At 50.1% G+C, this 15,585-nt stretch overlaps 1 protein-coding gene across 1 annotated transcript; it reads left to right on the top strand.

The window, feature by feature from the left end:
* The first annotated feature begins 1,258 nt into the window (after positions 1–1,258).
* On the top strand, positions 1,259–14,668 carry LOC144108740 (uncharacterized). Its single transcript, XM_077641905.1, has 2 exons — positions 1,259–1,340; positions 13,641–14,668. The coding sequence occupies exons 1-2, from the start codon at positions 1,259–1,261 to the stop codon at positions 14,666–14,668; spliced, it is 1,110 nt and encodes a 369-aa protein (XP_077498031.1).
* The last annotated feature ends 917 nt before the right edge of the window (positions 14,669–15,585 follow it).

Here is a 15,585-nt window from a genome sequence, read left to right as displayed (position 1 = left end):
CTTTTATGCTGCGTAGTGCCGAAGGTTTTTTCTGCAGGAATTTTGGCGGGCTTTTACGTCGCGTAGTGCGGAAGGTTTTTGTGTAGGAATCTTGGCGCGCTTTTACGTTGTGTGGTGCCGAAGGTTTTTTGTGCAGGAATTTTGGCGGGCTTTTACGGTGCGTAGTGCCGAAGGTTTCTTCTGCAGGAATTTTGGCGGGCTTTTACGTTGCGTAGTGCCGAAGGTTTCTGTGTAGGAATTTTGGCGGGCTTTCACGTTGCGTAGTCGGCCGGGTGATGGGTCGGGAAGCTAGGAAAGTCAAGGTGGACGCGGACGGGGAGTTAGTGCAGTGCCAGGAGTGCGACCGTTGGTGCTATTTAGACGAGACCAAGTTCAGGAGCTCAGCCGTGGCAGATGGGGCTTGCTTCGCGTGCAAGATATGTAAGCATTTTGAGGAGGCCATTCAGATGTTGAAAGGGGAATGGGCAGCTACGATTAAGGAACTCAAAGGGGACCTGAAGGTGGAACGAGGGAAACGGATTAAGTTAGAAACTCAGATCGCCGAGTCGCTTAAGAGAGAGGAGGCTAATGGCAACCAGTTGGAGCGGATTGTGGGCGAGCTGAAGGAGGAGCGGGAAAAGCGGGCCCAGCTAGAAGAGCAGGTAGAAGCGCTCAGTCGCGGCCGGCAGGGCACCCCGGTTCGGAGCACTGTCAGATGGGGGACGAGGCTCGTCGATCCTACAGTGCTGTAGCGCAGCATGCTTTGAGTGGGTAAGAGAGAAAGGTAAAAACTTGCGACAGTAGCGTAAGGCGGCGGGAGAGACAGGTAGTGTGATCCGGAGCGTAACAGTCGCAGTCAGGAAGCGAACGGTTAGAGCGGAGGAGGGTTCTGGTAGTCGGTGAGTCGAACGTAGCGAGGGTTGAGGGAGGCGTTTTGACGACAGTGAAGGCGGACAGGCGGGTGCAGGTGGAGGCCAAGTCAGGGAAGTGCATGGTAGATGCAATGACCAAAGCCGAGGAGGTGGTGGGGCGCAGCATGGATGGCGAACACCTTTTCGTTATCCATGCTGGTCTCAACGATGTGCTGAAGGGGAGGAGCCAGAATCTCGAGGAGCAGCTAGAAGTGGGGATGCGTAGGCTTAGAGATGCCTCTGAGTGTGTGCATGTGACCATATGCACAATCCCAGAGGTCCAGAGGCAGGCTAGCGAAACAGAAAGGAGGATCGTTGAGGCTAACCGTGTAATTAGGATAATGAGTCGACGACTAAGATACGGGGTAATGGAAGTTAACAGGGATGTGTATGAGGCGAGGCCCCACCCTTTGCTCAGGATGGCATTCACTACGGTGGTGCTACTGGCAAGTGGGTGGGTAGTATTATAGGTCGCCAGGCAACAGCTTTTTTGGGGGGACCCAGAGCTCTGAGGGAACCAGTGTAGAGAAGGAAAAAGCAAGATCAAAGGGACGATGGAACCATAGGAGAAGAAATAGACAAAAACGCCAGGGCCAAGTTAATTCAGATATGTTTCATTAACATGCAAGGCTGCAAGAATAGACTGAAATGGGAGGAAATAGAAGAACACTTAAGGCAGGAGGAATTAATGGTACATGGTTTAGTGGAAACGCATCTTAGAGACATGGAGCAACCACCCTGTAACCCAGACTACGCATGGGAATATTGCAATATCACAGAGGGCAGCAGAAAGGGGGTGGAATTGGGGCATTCGTTCATAAAAGTAAGAATTTCCAAAGGGTGAAACTGGAATGCAAGGAACATTTATGGCTAAAAGGAAAAGTGGCAGGGGAGCAAACACTCCTTGGCTTTGTATACCTGTGGACAGGAGCTAATGCCAAAGAGGAAAACAGGAAAATGTTAGAATGTATCGCAAGCGACATTGACGAGCTAGGGGGACAGGGCGAGATAATTATATTAGGCGAAATGAACGCACAAATTGAAGACCTGGATGGGTACACATATTCGACAGGAAGCCTGCTGCAGGACATGTGTGACAGGCTTGATTTAATTTTATGCAACAGTACCGAGAAGTGTGAAGGGCTCATAACATGGGAGGCAGGGAGTCCGCACTCGACGGTAGATAATGCACTAATGTCACACAGGATGTATAATAGATTAGGGCTAATGACCATAGATGAACATGGTTCCATAAGTCTAGCTAGTGACCACAAGCGTATCAAGTTGAGTTTCAGAAGCGAAAACAAAGTAGGACTGAAGCGAGATGAATATTCAGCGGGGAATTTTTACTCAGAAAAGCAATTGGAAGGAGCAGCCAAACAAACTGAGACAGTAATTTTTGAGGATAGTTAAACAGAATGGACTTATACGAAATTAACTCGATTACTGGAGCTAGAGCTAGCTAAGGTGCGAGTAAAGCTAAAAGGGAAAAGACGCAAATGCAAAAGTTGGTGGGATGAGGAGGTCAAAAGGGCGATAGAGAAACGTCAGGAAGCGTCCAGGGAACACAGACATTCTAAGAAGAGGGGGAACCAGAAGTTGAAGTAGACAGAAAATGGGATACCTTCATAAAGTGTAGAAGAGAAGCATCCTATTTGATTAACGAGAAAATTAGAAGAAAGGGTGTCCAATGGATGTGAAAAGTAAATAAAAAGGATAGAAAAGCAGCTCAAAAATTCTGGAACCGTCTAAAAGCAGTGATTAATAAGACTAGGCTAGAACAAAGGTTTATTGTTACAGATCAGGGTATTCGACTAGAAGGGGATGAAGCGATAACACACATAGGAACAAGGATGACAGAAAAATTTAAAGAAAGAGATATTGCACATAATTTATCGAAGGAGGATAGACCGGTTACTGCAATAGCTTCACTTGAACAGGGCGAGTGGGAAATGGCAAAGAAGTTTCCTAGTGGCACGTCAACAGGACCAGATGGTATTCCGATTACTTTAATAAAGAAGCTAGGACCAAAATCCAAGCAAACATTAATACAGGCAATGCATAAAAGGATAGTAGATGGGAAAGTTCCCGATGAATGGCATTAAGTAGAATGAGCATGATATATAAGGAAAAGGGGGACAATCCTGACGTAAGTAACTGCCGTCCCATAATAGTGACATCTGTGGTTTAAACGGTGGTGATGCAAATTACACAGGACAGATTGCAGGCTTGGGTGGAGAACGAGGGGGTGCTAGGGGAGCAACAAAATGGGTTCCAGAAACAAAGGAGGTTGGAGGGCAATCTGTTTTCATTGACGCAGTGTATAGAGATTGCTGAAAAGGAACACAGGCCCCTATGGCTAGCATTTCTGGATATTAAAGGAGCCTACGACAACGTTAATGAAGAGTATCTGTGGGACATACTGGGCATATTGGATGTGGGGGAGTAATTATTCTTTTAAAAGGTATATATATATATATATATATATATATATATATATATATATATATATATATATATATATATATATATATATATATATATATACCTTTTAAAAGAATAATTACTCCCTATATATATATTGTAAGGTTCGGCGCGCTGTCGCATCTTTTTGTACATGTGTTGCGAATATTCCGCGAGAGGGCAGTGACCTAGGCTGCGCGTCCGGTTTTGTTTTACTTTGTTTTGCTTTGGTGCACGCCGTTAGAAGGGGACTCATGCCTTTTTGGTTAGTCTCCCCATTCGTTCTTGCGGTTTCCTTCGCCGCTCCGGACGGCGGGGCTATCTGCCGGCCTCGACCTTGGACCCCTGTCCCCTTGGCGGATTGCGAGACCACCTAGGGAGCAACTCGTGGGTAAGGGAAAACGCTGACATCAGTTCTGAGCTTTCCTATTCGTCAAAACTGATGAGCCGCAGTTAGCAGTTTATTTTTACGGGTGGAAAGGGGCGCGGGCATCTTCGGGGTGTACCCGCGAAGGGAGCTGCGCCCGTGTGCTTTGGTCTCTAGCTACTCCTAGCTGGGAGGCGCTCGGTCTGGCCGAGTGCGGAGGGAGTGACCGTTGAGAGCTGGTGCAAGGCGCGCCAGTTGGACTGTTGGGACGCGGTGTCCCTCGCCTCTGTGCAGGCGGTCGGCTAGGCCGGCCGCGGATAGTTGTGGCCGTATACTGACTTTTGTTTGTACCCATCTGTAAATAGCCTCTATAAAAGTTCGTTTCTCACTAAATAGCTTCGCCTGCAAGTCATACCGTCGAGAAGCCTTCAAGCGGTGCATCCAGATTCGGGAAATCACCGGACGAACATCACCGGCAAACCTTTACTTATATATATATGGGCATGTTCAGATAAGAACGGTAATCGAGGTCCCATGACCATTTTTTGTTTTCAATTAAATTTCTATATATGATGGGTAAATGTGTCCACAAAAAGGAATGAACCTTAGTTTTGCAAGGAACTTTATGGTTTTCTCGGAAAAAAATCGTATGTCACAAGAGGTGGAGAATGTCGTTTTTGCCACTTCGCAAAGTTGCAAGTTTGGAGCATTACTGTATGCACAATAAATTGTTTCCGCGCGTAACTATTTTTTCAGTACTTTATTACAACTTGCACTATACGAAAAAGTAAAAAAACGTTTTCTTGCTGTGTCAGTCTTCTGAGTAAAAAATCGCAAACTTCGCTTCTGGAGCTGTGCGGTGCCAAAAAGGCACTTTTCAGGGCAGCCTTAGGGCAAGATGCGTAAAGATCTCCCGACTGAATCTTTTTCTCTGTATTTTTCAGCTACTTTTAATCACTTCAGGCAAGTTTAGTAGCTCTACACTTGACCTATATTTTTCAATATGGCCTCAAAATTGGCAGAAGTTCAAAGACGTCAAAAAAGTGACAACTTTGACTTGAATTTAAAAAAAAACATCATCATCGAGTTTTATTAAAATTTGCCCTTATAATACTCAATACTCGATAATTTTAAGGCACCAAAAAGTGTTGCATTATTTTGTTTTAAAGTATAAAAATAAATACAAAACTGAGTTCATGTTTTTGTTACCTAGAATTGCTTATTACTGCCTCTTAGAAATAGTAACTGTCAGAAATTTGATTTAGCACTCACTGAACGTGGTTACATTTCATTTACCACAATATGCAAACCATCCTGAATGTTTTTACAGCTTCTACTCGCTTGTTAGCGGCGTTCCTAATGCGTCAAAATGGGAATAAATTCGCTATTTCACCTGATCAACTGGCTGCTGGCGGTCAAACGTTTTTTTTGTATTCTCTAATTTATCATCGTAAGGTACATTGGTATGTAATCGATTTTTTAAAAATATTAGATCATTTGTCGGTTCTTAGAAAAAAATTTATATATAAAAATTTATATTAATGTGTTTCTGAAGCCGACGTTTCCGTACCTGCATCTGTTTACCTCTGTGTTTAAAGGTTCTACAGGGCAATGTCAGGAGACAGAACGTCGTCTTCTGAGAGGAACAATTTATCTGCAAGATTTTTAATCAGGAGGAGTTTTTATAGGAACGCAATTTACAAATGGGATGCCGCTTTATATGCAGATTGCAATTCAGAAAATCGCAACAAGAAATTAACGGCAGCAGTTGAAGTCGGTATGCGCACAGTATATTGTCCAGCACGAAGCACAAACCAGATCACAGTCTCTTCCATTCCGAACCAGCGGTGGAGGCCACGTAGGATGCACTGCCTTCATTTGTTTGAACGTACTTCCACATATGGAGCGTCTGAACTCCAGGCACTTTCTTTGACATTTTCCATTCTTCCTTCTTCGTTTCGCAAAAGTCTGCAAGCTCCCTCTGTGGGAGCTTCAGAATGGTGATGTTCTTTAGCGTTCCTTGGATTGCGTCCACGAAGTCGCTGGCTGTTTGTATGGCCTCACTTGCAGGCTTCCGCAAGTCGTGGTGTGATGCTCGATGTTTGACAAGCCCACCAACGCCGTCGCAAGCATTTTTGCCGTGTCCAGTGGCCGAAAACATCCATTTCGTCTCTCGACATTCACTGCGTTGTAGCTCATGAAACTGATATTTATTCTTGAAGTGAGCGGGAGCCCCGTCGCTCACATATGTTATCTTGGTGTAGATTGGCGCGTTGTCTTCGAGGTGTGCTTTCATTTTTGACAGAGCCAAGCATGCATGAACTGAATCATGAGACATATCGTCGGAAATAACGGCGTAGTTCCGAGTCGATTTTCTTGACGTGACAACGCAGGTAAACACGGTCACCTGCTTTTTCTGCGAATGGTACGCCTGTACTGCGTCTGGAAGCACAACTGTCCAGTTTTCGGCGAAATCAAAATGCAAAACAATTGCACCTCTCTTGCAGCTGTGTTTTTCTTCATGTATTGCTCTTGCTTGCCCAGATCTAATATAGTGGTGGGGAATCCATTTCATGGTCATTCTTAGAAATTCTCTCATAAATGATGAAGCGGTCAGAGTCTTTTTAACGAGCTCACCGTATTCCCATGAAGCAATCAACACCTCGTCCTCGCTGGCCATTTCAAAATTTTTCGAAGTGAAAATGCCATCTTGTGGACAGTGCTCACAATTCGTAAGGAAACACGACGCAGTAGGTTCCTGGCATACGCAGAGGCTCTGCATATCTTCGGGAGAAAGCGACCTTCCGGACGCGTTCTGCAGTCCCACGAGGCACAACTGAAAGTTTGCACAGCACACACACACTTGCCACTGTGGCGAGCATTTCACCCACTTAGGACGCAAGGATATGAATTTTGTGAGGCCAACCTGGGAGGCAGGGTGAGCTTGCTTGTAGAGGCGGAATGCTTCTCGCAAGGACCGCGTCATGAAGCGTTTAGGTATCCATTCTTTCTCTCCCTCCTTTTCGATTCTCACAACATCCTTTTTGTTCGGAGTCTGTCTAGAGCAATCGAGTTAATCCATGGTGTAATATTCTAAAACGGTGGTAATGTCTTCTTGTTGTAGTTTACATCTTGTATATCTCTCCTGTGTTGACCATACGCCTTCCTCATCCACCATCTTCTTCGATTTTTGGATAACGTACCTCGTTACCTCTGGAATAACTTCCTGCACATATTTCACGGTTAGGTTGCGTGGTAGCAGTGTCAGCAGCTGGCAACGCTCTTGAAAGGACGTACACCTATTGTAGGCAGCATGTAGGTTGTTCTCCCAACTGCTGCATTGAGCACACTTTTCTTCTGACGCACGCGAAGTCTCGGGGACATTATATGCTGCCTGTATCCCCGATCGTATTTTCGTCACCATAGCTCTTGCCACCTCTTCCTGCTTTCGCTTTGCATAGGAAAGTCTGAGACGTTTTTTTAGAGCGCTCGGTGGCAAAAGGGGCGAGATTTCGGAGGTAAGGCTGACACTTGAATTTCAATTTTCTACGATTTCTTCCCCAGGGCGGAATTCTTCTAATGTTTCGGTTGACTCTGCCTGCATATTATCTATGTCTTCCTTGAACCGACGGTAACAATTCTGACAGATGAAGTCACTTTCTCGTACTCGGAGAGCTTCTTCGGGAAGTAGGACTTTTTTGAGAGCAGCGACATTGAGTGTCTTTACACTGCGAAAATTACGTCCTTTTTCAATTCTCTGTTCGTGCCTTTTTGAGTAGTCGGCACAAAACGTTCGCCGCGGAAATCTCTTCATGAATGCAAAGGCTCACCGCTTCCGGAGATTATCGCGAGACAGAAGAGCAGGTGACGGATGCAGGGCCCAGAGCTGCTTTTCCAAAAAAAGGAGATGGACAGATGAATGGATTTTTAACACAGGCTGCCCACCGTCGACACTGATGTTCTTTCGGTCTGGCGTACGAGCTGAGACTGAGATACCAAGTATGCTTGCCGAGGGAGCGCTCCAGCGCAGAGAAAACACGTGAGTACAGAAACCGACCCCACTGGGCCTACCAGGCCTGGAAAACGACACACAAAACTCGAGATCCGAACAACATCCGCTCACAAGGGTTATCTCGGTCGAAGGTCGAAGGCTGAGGCATAACTGCTAGGCGTTCGGTGCGTTGCGATGAAAAGATGATAGCGGCGGCTAAAGCCTCGGTGCGGCGGCGGCACATATGATGCTGTGAATTTCAGGGTCGCGCCGGGCGTTATATAGCTATAGGAGCGGCTGCCAAGCGCGGTTCATCCCTGGAGAGGCGGTAGCAGTTAAAGCCACCTTGAGAGTGCGACGGGTGCATTAATTGTTTGCATAAACAACTCCTACACACACGTCACTCCAAAATAACGTGCTGAAATATGCTTACAGTAACTTAGGTCCCACCGTTAGAACAGTACGAAAGCGAATAGGAGCTTTAGACATTTGATAATAATAGAAAAAAAATGCTTACAAATTACACTTATGAGCTCAGCAACTGTAGCGTTTAAAATTTACTTACAAAATACCAATACTAAAACCAGCTTCTGACGATTGCGCATCCTAAGAGGGAATACTGAGCAGTCGTAGGGATTGAAATCATGAAGTCCCTTTTGTATTTATTTTCATATTTTAAAACAATATAATGCAATACTTTTTAATGCCTTAAAATTATGAAGTATTGAGTATTATTAGGGCAAATTTTAATAAATATCGATGATAATGTTTTTTTTAAAATTCAAGTCAAAGTTGTCACTTTTTTGACGTTTTTGAACTTCTGCCAATTTTGAGGCCATATTGAAAAATATAGGTCAAGTGTAGAGCTACAAAACTTGCCTGAAGTGATTAAAAGTAGCTGGGAAATACAGAGAAAAAGATTCAGTCGGGAGATTTTTGCGCATCTTGCCGTAAGGTTGCCCTCAAAAGTGCCTTTTTGGCACCGCACAGCTCCGGAAGCGAAGTTTGCGATTTTTTTCTCAGAAGATTGACACAGCAAGAAAATGTTTTTTATTTCTTCGTATAGCAAAAGTTGTAATAAAGTACTGAAAAAATACGTATGCGCGGAAACAATTTATTGTGCATGCAGTGATGCTCCAAACTTGCAACTTTGAGAAGTGGCAAAAACGACATTCTCAACCTCTTGTGACATACGATTTTTTTCCGAGAAAACTACGAAGTTCCTTGCAAAACTAAGGTTCATTCCTTTGTGTGGACACATATACCCATCACATATAAAAATATAATTGAAAACAAAAAATGGTCATGGGACCTCGATTACCGTTCTTATCTGAACATGCCCATATATATATATATATATATATATATATATATATATATATATATATATATATATATATATATATATATATATATATATATATATATATATATATATATATATATATATATATATATATATATATATATATATTGACACAGTGCATTCCGCATTTTCGCTTAGCGCTGACCTGGAGCACGCGCCGTCTCGAAGAAGAGTAAGCGGAGGGGTCAGCGATCTTGAGCTGTGGTGCAGACGTTCGTCAGATCCTGCATTCCTGTGTTCAGTGATCACCGCATTCAAGCGTGACATTTTGGTAGAGCTTTGCTGGGTAGTGCACTCCATACTCAGGACCACTCCAAGAAGCCGGGACTCCAGCCCGCTTGACACCTTGAGAGTCGAAGTTACGCCCACCCATCAAAGTAGCCGGCGGCTGCAAGGACTGCAACCAGAGTTCGGGCCTTTGCAGTCTCGTCCGACCGCCAGGAAACTGACCTCAGCGCGACCATCAGTGCCCACAATCACCCCCGTCAACATGCCGGATGCCATCCCTTTGCCGTCTGTCGCGCTGCAGCAGCCACGCGAACCACCCACCTTTCAAGGTTTCCCAGGTGAGGACCCGGAGGACTGGCTCGAGAAGTTCGAGCGCATAGCCCAATACAACAGGTGGGCTGACGACTCGAAGCTGCAGCACGTGGTTTTTTTCACTGGAGGGTGCAGCTCGTATTTGGTTTGAGAATCGAGAAGGCACAATAACAACATGGGGCTCTTTCAAGACTCAGTTTTTGCAGGCTTTTACCACTGTCATCAGGAAAGAACGTTCCGAGCTGCTCCTCCAGACACGCGTCCAACTACCAAACGAGACCGTCCTCGTTTACTCCCAGGACATGGCGAAGCTCTTCCGCCGGGCTGATCCCAACATGTCCGAAGAGGAGAAGCTGCGTTTTCTTATGAGGGGCATCAAGGAGCAGATCTTCGCTGGGTTAGCTCGAAGCCCGCCCAAAACGGTCGCCGAATTTGTTTCCGAAGCCACTACGATGGAAAAGATGCTCGACATGAGATCCAGACAGTACGAGCGTCCGCCGTCGCTGATGTCTACCAGCGGTGTCGATGTTTCTAGCCACGACATCCTTCGGGAAACCATCCGGGCCGTCGTACGCGAAGAGCTTCAAAAGCTCTTTCCAGCCCCGGAGTCGCCGCAAGTTTCTTCCATTTCGGACATTATTCGTGAAGAGGTCCAACAGGGGCTCACGCCGCCAGCCCCTCTTCACCCGAACACAACACCCCAGATGATGACATACGCCGCAGCCGTTCGCCGTCCACCGCCGCCTCCAAGTCGCCCGGATACACCTGGCCACATTCACCGCCAACCACACCCACCTCACCCTTCTCAGGTTCTCCCTCGGAAGAGCGACATCTGGCGTACCGCCGATTATCGCCCTCTGTGCTATCACTGCGGCGGGCCCGGTCACGTCTACCGCAACTGTCGTTACAGACGTATGGGTCTGCAGGGATATCGTGTCGATGCGCCCCGACCGCAGCGTGGTCAATGGCCTCCAGAAATAAGCGATTACCTGGCCGCGACACCCGAAGCACCACACTGCTATGCCCGATCGCCGTCTCCACGTCGTTTCTCGTCTCCGCGACGTTTTTCCGCCGTCATTTCGCGTGGAAGGTCTCCTAGTACCCGTCGGGAAAACTAGAAGCGGCAACCTTTGGGGGCAAGGTTGCTCACCTGCGACATGTCCAAGATCCTCCACTGCTGCACAAACATGATCGACCGCTTTTACGACGCACCGACGATTACCAGACCAATAACACGCCTCGCCGCATCAATTCTTCGCCGCAACGAAACCGCCTGGTGCCGCACCACTGCCGTGAGCGGACTCCGCGACGTTCCCGTACACCTGCGACTACAACTGCTGATCTGAACATTTCAATCGACGGTACCGACGTCACCGCACTTGTGGACACCGGCGCAGACTACTCGGTAATCAGTGGACCTTTTGCCGCGACTCTGAGAAAGGTGACCACACCTTGGACGGGCCCACAGCTTCGTACTGCTGGGGGTCATTTGCACCCGCGACGTTCCAACGGCTGATGGACACAGTTCTGGCAGACCTGAAGTGGCAGACATGCCTCGTCTACCTTGATGACGTTGTTGTGTTCGCCCCAACGTTCGAGGAGCATCTTCGGCGCCTTGAAGTTGTGCTGCAAGCAATAAAGTCTTCTGGGCTAACGTTAAAAAATGAGAAATGCCGCTTTGCTTACACTGAGCTAAAGTTCTTGGGTCACGTCGTCAGTTGCGAGGGAGTTCGCCGGACCCGGACAAAACCAAAGCTATTGCCAATTTCCCTCCATCGCAGGACCAAAACGAAGTCCGCCGCTTTCTAGGACTATGTCCCTACTACCGTCGCTTTGTGAAAGATTTCGCTCAAATCGCCGAGCCCCTGACCCGTTTAACAAGGACAGACACGCCTTTCACGTGGGATGCCCCTCAAGCACACGCATTTGAAACTCTTCAACACCACCTGCAAGGACCTCCAGTTCTGGCTCACTTCGACGAAAACGCAGATACGGAGCTTCATACTTACGCAAGCAACGTAGGCCTGGGTGCCGTTCTGGTTCGAATCCACAGCAGTAGAGAGCGAGTCCTCACTTACGCCAGCCGCTCTTTGTCTCGCGCTGAAGCTAACTACCTTTATGGAAACCGTTTTACTGTAGTTACGGACCATCATGCCTTGTGTTGGCTTGCGACCCTCAAAGATCCATCAGCCCGCCTTGTCAGGTGGAGTCTGCACCTCCAAGAATACGACATGACAGTGGCGTACAAGTCCGCCCGGAAACACTCGGATGCCGATTGCCTCTCGCGTGCCCCCGTCGAATCCCCAACGGAGGACGGAAACTACGACGACGACATCACCTTAAATGCGATCAGTGCAACGAGCCTTGCTGACAAACAATGCACCGACCCAGAACTTCGGGACCTCATTGAGTTTCTTAACGGGACCCGCCCGACTGTCCCGAAGGCTTTCAAGCGCTCGGTAGCGTCTCTCTACGTTCGCCATGGTGTCCTCGTAAAGAAAAATTTCGCCGCAAACAATCAGCAATACCTTATTGTTATACCGACGAGCCTAAGGGACGAAATCCTTCAAGCTTCACACGATGAACTGACTTCTGGACATTTGGGTGTACCCCGCACGCTTGCAAGAATCAAAGAGAAGTATTACTGGCCCCGCCTTCAGTCCTACGTTGCACAATACGTCAGAACGTGCCGAGGCTGTCAGCGTCGCAAAGTGCCCTCAACAAAACCTGCTGGATTCTTGAAGCCTATAGCACCACCATCGCGGCCTTTCCAGCAGATCGGGATGGACATGCTGGGCCCATTCCCTCTTTCTCATTCGGGAAACAAGTGGGTCATCGTGGCAACTGACTATCTGACCCGATACGCAGAAACATCAGCTCTGCCAAGTGCCACAGCCCTTGACGTAGCAAACTTTTTCATCCATCAGATCGTTTTGCGTCACGGTGCCCCGGAGACCCTAATCACCGACAGGGGTACAGCTTTCATGGCTGACCTCCTGCAGCAGATTTTACTCCACAGTCATACAGACCACCGAAGGACGACATCCTGTGGAGAACCTGTTTCCCCCCTCCGTTTCGATGCGGCCCATCTTCATCGTCGGCCGTCGGGACGAACAGCCCCCGGCTGGGCGAGGAGGGAGGTCTCCCTCATGGGGGAAAGGGAACGGCGACGGGAGCGCCACCTCGTAGGTTACGCGGAATTCTGCGGAACCGGAGAGAGGCCCTTCGGGATCCGGCCAGCGTGGTGAGCGGTTGGAGCCGCACGCTCTCGTCACCTTCCGCGGCAGGCGCACGGGGATCCGTTGTGCCTTGCCGCTGGACTTCTGGTTCCAGGCAGCGAAGCGAGCGCAGCAAACGCGCGCTCTGGTCGCCTTCCCCAGCAAATGCTAGGGAATGGCTTTGCCCCAAGAATGCGGCGCGCACGGGAGAACCCGGCCGCCATTATCGGCGCATACAAACGTTCGCCGCCGATACCTCTGAAGTCGCGCCCCTGCCCCAGCCGGTAAGTCGGAAGTCCTTCTTAAGTAGCATTCTATTTCCGAGGAATGCCTCGTTGATGTTTTGTAGCTAGCTGGCCCACTCTGTGTATTAATTGCAGGTGTAATAAATAGCATATGAGTGTTAACGCTGTGTCGTCCCTTCCCTTTGTCCCTCGAGCACGAACCCCTCCGCGGATAGCGAGCGGGAACGCTGCATCCGCGGAGTGGGAGTGCGGGCGGGGCGAAAGGTTTGTCCCCCCGTATCTCCACAATGGCGCCCAACGTGGGGCGCCAGTGGTGGGGGTTCTTACTAAGCCGTCGAGCCTCCTTTGAGGTCTAGGCCGTGAACTCCGAGCTCCCGGTATCGCACACCACGCGCGGCCGTTCTCACGGCGGCGCAGCAGAAATGCGAAATAAACACAGCACGGAACAGGACGCTTTGCCCGGGGCCAAACGTTTATTGGGTTCTCCCAAGTCGCTGGCTGCTGGAATCTTGATCTGCGACCCTTGCCGTCTGGCTTGGTCGTGCGGCTGACGGGGCAAGATGGCGACAACAAAGAGGGAAATCTCGCCGAAGTTCTGGCCAGCGCGTTACAGCAAGCGCTGCAATCCGCACAGCCCAGCCCGCGGATCGGAACTCCGATCCCCAAGTACAGTGGCTACAGCGATCAAACGAGCGCTAACCACTTTTTGCTGGCTCTCGACCAGTACGGTCAGACAACAGGCACGAGTGAGCGTGATATGCTTCGGAGAGTGATCCCTGTTGCGCTCGGCGATCAGGCCGCTCGGTGGTACCGGTTGGTCGGCCACACCGCGAGCACGATGGCCGATTTCCGCAGGATGTTCAGGGAGGAGTTCCTTCCTTACGACTACCAGCTGCGGATGCGGCGGGAGTTGGAGCTGCGCACGCAAGCCCCTGACGAATCTCTGGTCGAGTACGTCAGGGCGATGCAGGAGCTTTACGACTACGCCGATCCCGGAGCTTCGAACGCGGAGCGAGTGGAAAGGGTAGTCCGACAGAGCCACCCCACGTTTGCTCTCTATCTGCGGGGAAATCGCTGCGGAGACTTGAACGAGCTAGCTGTGGAGGCGCGCCGGGTGCAAGCCGAAATCTCGGCAGCCCGCGCGTACCGGCCCCCACCACCTCCATCGGAATCACTGGAGCCCAGCTGCGCCTGGAACGGCAGCACCCGCCCACGAAGCGAGTCCGCTCGGGCACCGGCTCATGGCGCGCTTTTCGAAGTCTCGGATCGCGCCTTGGATCCCTACTCATACGGGCTCAGGGCAACAGAGGTCACACGGCCGGGAGTCTGGTCAGCCTCTCGCCAACCGCCCGACAGAGATTCCCAAGGTCGGTCAAACGATCGCGAAGGGATTACGCCTCCAGACGGACAGCGTCACCGGGTGGAAATGCCGGTTCGGAACGCGCTCACGGATGGCCGTGCGCGAGAGCAGCCTCGTCCGTCCCTGTACCATACACGGAACTCTGTGCGCTGTTTCAACTGTGACCAAGCGGGTCACATTGCACGGGCGTGCCCTGCCGGGCCGGGAAACGAGGCAGGCCGCCGGTAATGGCGCCGGCGGCCGTGGCGGAACCGGGCGATGCAGCCGCAATCGCGGCCCCTTCGCTGTTCAGGGTCGGAACACCGAGCAGTGTGAGTGCTCCGTTCATAGAACTTGCAATCGCAGGATTTACGTTCAAAGCACTGCTCGACACTGGCGCGAGCACATCGCTCATCGGAGACGAGGTCGTCTCTCACCTGAGACGGAAGGGCATTCAGCTGCGAAAGCGCAACGTGGCCCTCCAACTCGCGCGCGGAGAGGCGTGCTCCGGCGGTGATGCGCGTCTTGTCGTGCGCTGGAATCAGCGTAAACGACGACACCGCTTCATTCACCTGCCTGAACTCACGGTCCCCGCCATTCTCGGACGAGATTTCTTGGCAAAATCGGGAATCGTAGTTGACATCGGCAACGGCGGCTACCGGGAAAGCCCGTTCACGCCACTCAAGCCGTTCGCTACCGCGCCCGCCGCGACTGCTCGGATGTCTAACGCCGAAGGGGAGATGAGGAATGCCTCCCGAGAGAACAACGCTCCCCCCCCCCCCCCCCCCCCCCAGCCGCTGGAGTCAGTAGCTGCGGCCTGTCCCCGACCCCGCGTCTTTTGTGCGGACAAGGACGACAAATTACACGGTCTCCTCGCGAACGCGGGTGACTTGACGGAGCGTGAGCGCGGCCGCATATTCTCCTTGTTAAGCGACTTCGAGGAGATATTTAAGGACCGCCCCGGCTGCACGCAACTGGTGCAGCACCGCATCGAAACAGGGGACGCACAGCCTTGGAAATCCAATCCCAGACCGGTCAGCCCCGCCAAACGGCAGGCGATTGACGCGGCGCTGCAAGAGCTGCTCGATGCGGGCATTGTTCGTCGTTCAACGAGTCCCTGGGGGTTCCCAGTCGTACTCGTCCCCAAAAACGACGGTAGCTCGCGC

This window comes from Amblyomma americanum, chromosome 10, assembly GCF_052857255.1.
Source record: "Amblyomma americanum isolate KBUSLIRL-KWMA chromosome 10, ASM5285725v1, whole genome shotgun sequence".
NCBI lineage: Eukaryota > Metazoa > Arthropoda > Arachnida > Ixodida > Ixodidae > Amblyomma > Amblyomma americanum.
This window is presented reverse-complemented; position numbering and strand designations above follow the sequence as displayed.

Excerpts from the sequence above, each read along its gene's own strand:
- LOC144108740 (XM_077641905.1), top strand. The coding sequence starts at position 1,259 with ATGGAAGTTAACAGGGATGTGTATGAGGCGAGGCCCCACCCTTTGCTC. Across the intron at positions 1,341-13,640 it reads TACGGTGGTGCTACTGGCAA|ATGGCGACAACAAAGAGGGA; the intron begins GTGGGTGGGTAG and ends TGACGGGGCAAG.